The 6,488-nt window shown below is 46.7% G+C and overlaps 1 protein-coding gene across 1 annotated transcript; it reads right to left on the bottom strand.

Annotated features, from left to right (window-relative positions):
* Window positions 1–3,649: 3,649 nt before the first annotated feature.
* On the bottom strand, window positions 3,650–5,615 carry SERLADRAFT_477807 (uncharacterized protein; the record flags this gene model as incomplete). The annotated part of the gene is made up of 2 exons (XM_007323024.1): window positions 3,650–5,338; window positions 5,391–5,615. The coding sequence occupies 2 exons, from the start codon at window positions 5,472–5,474 to the stop codon at window positions 4,334–4,336; spliced, it is 1,089 nt and encodes a 362-aa protein (XP_007323086.1).
* Between the last annotated feature and the right edge of the window lie 873 nt (window positions 5,616–6,488).

Below are 6,488 nucleotides of genomic sequence, written 5' to 3'. Positions count from 1 at the left end.
TACCATGTTACCATCGTGTCACTTAGTATCGCGGCGTTTTGACATCAAGTTCGATAGCCCCCCTCCCATTTCACAGATACACAGATACTCCAAACTTTCTCAATGCCAAAAAATCAGAACAAGAGGAAGGCTGATAACGAAGAATACAGCGAAGAGGAAGAGGAAGAAATACCTTCTCAACATTCTGCAAGCTCAGACGATCATGCTAACGATGAGTATGCTTCATCTAAATTGTCAGGCAATGCGCGTCCTAAGGAGTCCTTAGGTTGTTTGCTGCTGCTGCGCAGGAGTTCAAAGGTACGACCTATTATATTAAGCATATGTTATTATTCGAGTTAATTTATGCGCACAGCGACCTGGGAGAAGCAGATGAAAGCTAGAGAAACCAAGGCTCTTCAAAGCACCCAAGATGAGCTTAATAAATGCGTTTGTCAAATCTGAAGGATATTTTCTCTCTCCTTACATATCCTCGTTTTAGCTGAAATCAAGGCAACGCGAGGTCGAGGGGATCATAGAGAGCATGTTCGTAAACTGATTATTCCTTGCTATGACGCATATGTCCATATATTCAAAACTCACACTATTTGATAAAAGCGACGCATTATACGACGATTTCCTGTTGAATTACGCGGTGCTGGAAGATAAGAAAAGGAAGATCGTAGATGAGATTGTGCAGAAGCAGCAAACACTCCTTGTCCGGATATTTTCCACTATATCTTCTGCGATAAACTGTGCTGAATGATTTATCTTGTAGACTCTTTCTATTCAAAGACATCAAATTTGTATTGGGCTGGGGCAAGACGTGGAAGAGGGCCAGTTGACTGGGATAGCAAAATATCACCAAGCAGATCGAGGTGAAGCGAGACAGATTATTATGCGCGTTATTCACAAACCATTGGCCTTTAACACCCTCCAGATTATGAGTTTGCTGCTAATTCACTAATGCAGCCTGAGTGTACTAGTTGAAGATCCTGATGGGACTGGAGTCAGATATCGTTGTGTATGCTTTACCCTCATATTCCTGGTTTGTTTTATTGTAACGGTAGGTGTAAAACTGGACCTTGAATTCCTCTCACTTGTAACATCGTGCAACGTTAACCCTAATGTTTTTATATTGACGCGTCGCGTGCTGAACGTAACGAACACGATCACATGATGTGACTGGTTGTGTTTTAGTGTCACATATAGGAGCTCCGTCACAACACGGCTATCATTCAAGTTTCATTTGCTTCTCGTGTTTGACCATCTAGTGCTAATATCTAGGTAAAACATGGGCGTTGCTGGCTTATGGGATGTAAGGTATCTGTCAATCTTGAGATATGCAAAGCTGATATTTCTTCGACGACAGGTGCTTCGTCCTGCCGGAAAGGTTCGATCCTTGACACACCTTGCTGTAACTGAGGGTTTCGAATTAAATCCAGACGGCAAACGCGGATTTCGTATTGGAATCGATGCAAGTATATGGTTCTTTCACGCTGCTTATGGAAAGGAGGGCGAAAACCCAGAACTGCGCACGCTTTTCTTTCGATGCTGCAGGCTAATGACAACACCGTTTCTACCCCTCTTTGTGTTCGATGGACCAAAGAGACCATCTGTTAAACGAGGGAAACGCGTCAGTGGAAATAGTCACTGGCTTACGACGGGAATGAAGAATATCATCGAAGCATTTGGTTTCGAATGGAGAACTGTATGGCTATGTTCATTCCCCTATTTAGCGAGTTAATCATGTATCGATGATAGGCACCTGGAGAAGCCGAGGCTGAGCTTGCATATTTGAATCGCATTGGGGTCATTGACGCGGTTCTTTCTGACGATGTGGACAACTTTTTGTTTGGTGCCATGATGGTCATTCGCAAGTAAGATACAATCCTTCATGCTCACATATTCCTTCATTTCGGTGTCATTTTACAGCCCAAGTAATACACTTTCTGGAAATCGTGCCAATCCTGTAAAGAATTCTGATGGCAGAGATGACGGCAACCACGTAGTAGTATACAAAGCTGCGGACTTGACTTCGCATCCAGATATCGAGCTCACTCGTGGTGGAGTGATCCTAATTGGACTTCTTAGTGGCGGAGATTACCATCAAGCAGGAGTGACGGGATGTGGAAGACTCATTGCAGCAGGACTCGCTCGCTGTGGGTTTGGCGATACCTTACTCAAAGCATCGCAGGAACTGTCGCGAGACGAGCTTCCTGGCTTCCTTTCTACATGGAGAGATGATATAAGGCAAGAACTGCGCACTAATTCGAAAGGTCTTATTGGCTCCAAGAAGCCTGCGCTGGCCAAAAAATTACCCGAAGACTTTCCTGATATTGACATCTTACTGTCTTACACCAACCCTATCACTTCTGAAACAGAAGGAAAACCTGGGAGAAACCAGAATATGGTCGACTGGGATCGTGAGCCGGACCTTGGGAAAGTGGCAGGCCTTTGCGAGCTCTATTTCGAGTGGGGAGTCAAGGATATAATCATCAAACGATTTAGAACTGTGCTATGGCCGTCAGTTGTGCTACGTATTCTGCGACGCGCGGCTATAGATCTTGATAAGAAGAAGCAGAAGAGTGTGACTGTGCCGACAACGCCAGAAATGAAGAAGAAAAACGGTATACAACGTGTCACCACAGTTGGCACACCATCGAAGATGATAACTAAATACTTTGCTTCACTGAAGCTTGATACACCAAAGTCAGTAGACGCATCTGATAGCGACGACGACGACGAAGACGAAAATCCTCTCATTGTCAAAATTCACTCCTCACGAGCACATGCCTCAACGGATGGGATCCTCGAGTATCGCCTCGAAGTTGCTCCTGCACAGCTTGTTCGCCTGAGCGAAGCTGGAGTCAAAGGTATACGGCCCCCTATCGAAGCCGATGACGTTTACGAGGACAGTGAAAGCGATGGCGATGAAGACGACGACGACGACGACTCTAGCAAACGCAAGGCTAAGACTAAGAAACCTCCTCCTTTCCCAGACAGTCATATAAGAATATGGATGCCTGCTTGTATGGTGAGGATGGTGGAGCCTCATCTAACGAAGGCGTTTGATGAGATTCAAGAGCGAAAGCTGGCTAAAAAGCTAGGCAAAAGCAGTGCGGCCCCAAGGAAAAAAGCAGGTGGTAAGAAGAAGAATGACGCTCCCGTCCTTGAAGAAAGCGAGTCGTCTTCATCCAAGGCTCCACCCAAAGTCAAGAAAGTTACGAAAGGCCGGAAGGTAGCTCAGAATAATGAAGAATATGAATGGATAGATCTTGATTGTGGAGAGGACCCTGCGGAAGGAAGGAAGGCAACCGTGAAAGACTTCTATGCGACAACCAAACCTGCTACGAAGACCAAACAGCCCCTTTCAGCATCCAAAGACACAAATAACAATATCAATGCTCCTTCCGCATCCTCATCCTCGTTAATGAAATCTGCTCCCAAGAAACCCCCAAGCAAAACCCAGAGATTAGAATATGATCCACCACCCACGGTTGTGATCAATTCAAGAAAATCAAGACTCAAAGACATACTGTTATCTTCTGAAAGTGAGGACAATCCGAGTGACCACGAGTTGCCTGTGATCCGTCCGCAGCGCCTCGCGCCTCGACCTTTTCCAATGCCTTTCGCTATGGAACCAGGGAGTAAAGCCAGGAGGAAGGGCCTAGAGGATCCGTTTGTGGAGTCCTCGTCCAGTCCATCCAATCCATCCCCTCTCCCCGACAGTCAACCCCAACCCCAACGTCGACGGAAGAAATCTCTGAGCCCCACCGAGTCCGAGACTTACTCTTCTCATATAACGAAATCTCCTAAGAAAAGCCCCAAACACGTTTCTCCTCGCAGCCAGTCGATAGGGGGAGAAATCACAGGTGATAACTTTGAGAAATTGACCACCCTCCGCAATGGTTCGCCAAAGCCCACAAAAACACTAGCCATGTCTCTTGACGTGATCGAGATTTCCAGTGACTCTGATTCGTCTCCGCTGAGACCTGCCAAGGTCCTAGCTCCCTTATTAGCTGCTAGGGCAAAAGCACGAACTACTGTCGATACTGCGTCTCAACAGGCCAGTAAGCATGTCCCTTCCAGACCCAAATCATCATCCATACAACCGACTTCGAATTGCAGTATTCCAATATCTGACGCAGATATTATTGATTTAACATGATGTATGCGTTGTGTACTCTGAACTTCTTTTATTACAATACATTTTCACTGCATACAGTAAGATCGTGAAATGAAGTCACGAAACGAAATTCCAGCGATGGATACACAAAGAAAGTGATTACAGAATGCAACGTAAGTCATGAGTCCCATTTCATACACGTTGTACTTTTGGATACAATCGTGCGTATCAATAAGATGTCGTAAAATTGCGGAAAGACTCTTGTCCCATGACGCCATCCACCACCTCCGCGACGTCTGGCAGTGGTATCTGCTTCCCAAAGCGTTGAATTGCCTGTAACCTTGATCGCCAGTTGGTGATAACCTCGACTTCGGCAGTGTCCCGTTCGGTTCTCTCAAAAACCGAGGCGAACCAATCAGCCAAAAGGCTCATTTGTCTCACTAAAAACGGCAGGTTTTTTGCGGATATAAGTTTAAAATTTCCGATGGGGGCAAACTCTTTCATTCCAGGGGCACGTTGCACTGTGACCTTGAAAAACTCGTTTTCATGCAGGTTGTTGGAAAAGGCAGCAATTGCGCCGAGGGAATGAGGTTCGACAACTATATTGACAAACTGGAATTGAGTGGCCAGGGTATCAAAACGGTAGGGTCGGCCTGAATCATTCCAGACGATGCGAACATAATCATTGCCAATATGACGCTTTTTGTTGATGCAATACTGATCGTCAGGATGGGTAGGCATCATCGTCGCAGTATGGTACAGGATTTGACCTATATCATCCCACCAGGCATACGCGTATTCTCCATCCTCATCTGGATTCAGGCCCCCTGCATAAACATCGGCCTGACCTCGTAAATTGATGAGTCGCCCAATGCCTTCCAAGAACCGCGTATACGCTGGCGAACCATGTGTGTTACGGAGAATATCGAGCTCGTCGGTTTGACCAGGTGCCACGTACATGATACCCAACTTGTGCGTATCTATGACAGGTATTCGGTCCAGACTACGGAAGAAATTTGGCAACGTTGATGAACCACTAACGACCCGCTGGTTCTGCGAAGACCTGAAAGGATCTGGATAGGGTGAGAGCTGTAGCGCAAAGAAAGACGGGTCCAGGGTGACATGTTTCCGTCGTTGCGATGGCGCACTACCACTCCATACATAGCCTGTTACAGCATCAGGAGGAGAAAGGTCATTATCATAAGGGGGAAGAACAATTGTTTCCGCTGTCTCCTGATAAGATCGTCAGTACGCAATTTTAACACAAAAAAATTGCACTCCTCGCCTTGCTGGTTTGGTTTTCTTGAACCACTCCCAAAGGACTATCTGTAGTAGATGGAGCCTCTGGTCTCGATACATCACGTTCCATCACCAGGCCAGCAGGAATAGATACCGTGTCCGGATCAGCATCACCCGGCCCAACAAGAGGAACGTTCTCGAGTTTACACAAGAATTTTGTGAAGCCCGAAGGGCGACGAGAGAGTACCTCAAACCAACCCAGTCTCGCGAGCGCCCGTATAGTCACGACAGAGTTTCCTACAAGCCATGTCTTTTCACCAAGAACGGCTTCTGATGATGATGCACTAGGGTTCATTATAATATCGCCTAGCACAGAATTCGCGGGTCGGGGGTCGGCGCTCGCGTATGTGTATCTCGCAAGCCAGTCAAAGCATACTTCCGTCGGCTCATCGATATCCGGCCTCCCTTCATTGGCAAGGAGAAGTTGTCGAGTGATGTAGGGGATATGACGAGGTCTATCGGGTTGCTTCACGGCCAGGAACCACACGTAAACCACGTAGAAAGATATCATACGCACATGCTGCGAAAGCGCCCAGGATATAGCAGGTGCAGCACCCGGTCGATTATGATGTTGTAGATATTGAAGTGCAACACCAAATACCATCTTATAGTCTTCTTCTCTGAAATTGGCATGTAATTCTCTAAGAGAACCGACTATGCTGAGGAAGCTGAGAATATGCACGGCCATGTCAGGATTGGACATAATTTGGGAGAGTTTCTCTAATATCATAGGCGTGCATCGTTTCAAAGAAGGAAGAAGTTCGAAGGCCGATAGGGACAAGGCATGAAGACAGCAGATAATCGTAGACGGCTGTCCATTCAGGCCCTCGCGTAAAACGTCCACCAGTGCATGACGAAGGGCGACATCATAACAGCGCCGATAGCTGATGAGGACAGACAATATGTGATAAGCCAGACCGTGAGCATCGCGCGCTTTCAAGCCCGAAGGCCAACGTTCCACGTGAGATGCTAGCTCCCCACCTGCAATACCAGAACACAGCGACTTCAAAAGATCTGATATATGTTCGCGACATATCGGTCCACAGAAAAGGTGTTTGTTCGCAAGCTGTGTCGAAAGGTGACA

This window comes from Serpula lacrymans (assembly GCF_000218685.1).
Source record: "Serpula lacrymans var. lacrymans S7.9 unplaced genomic scaffold SERLAscaffold_14, whole genome shotgun sequence".
Classification (NCBI taxonomy): Eukaryota; Fungi; Basidiomycota; class Agaricomycetes; order Boletales; family Serpulaceae; genus Serpula; species Serpula lacrymans.
This window is presented reverse-complemented; position numbering and strand designations above follow the sequence as displayed.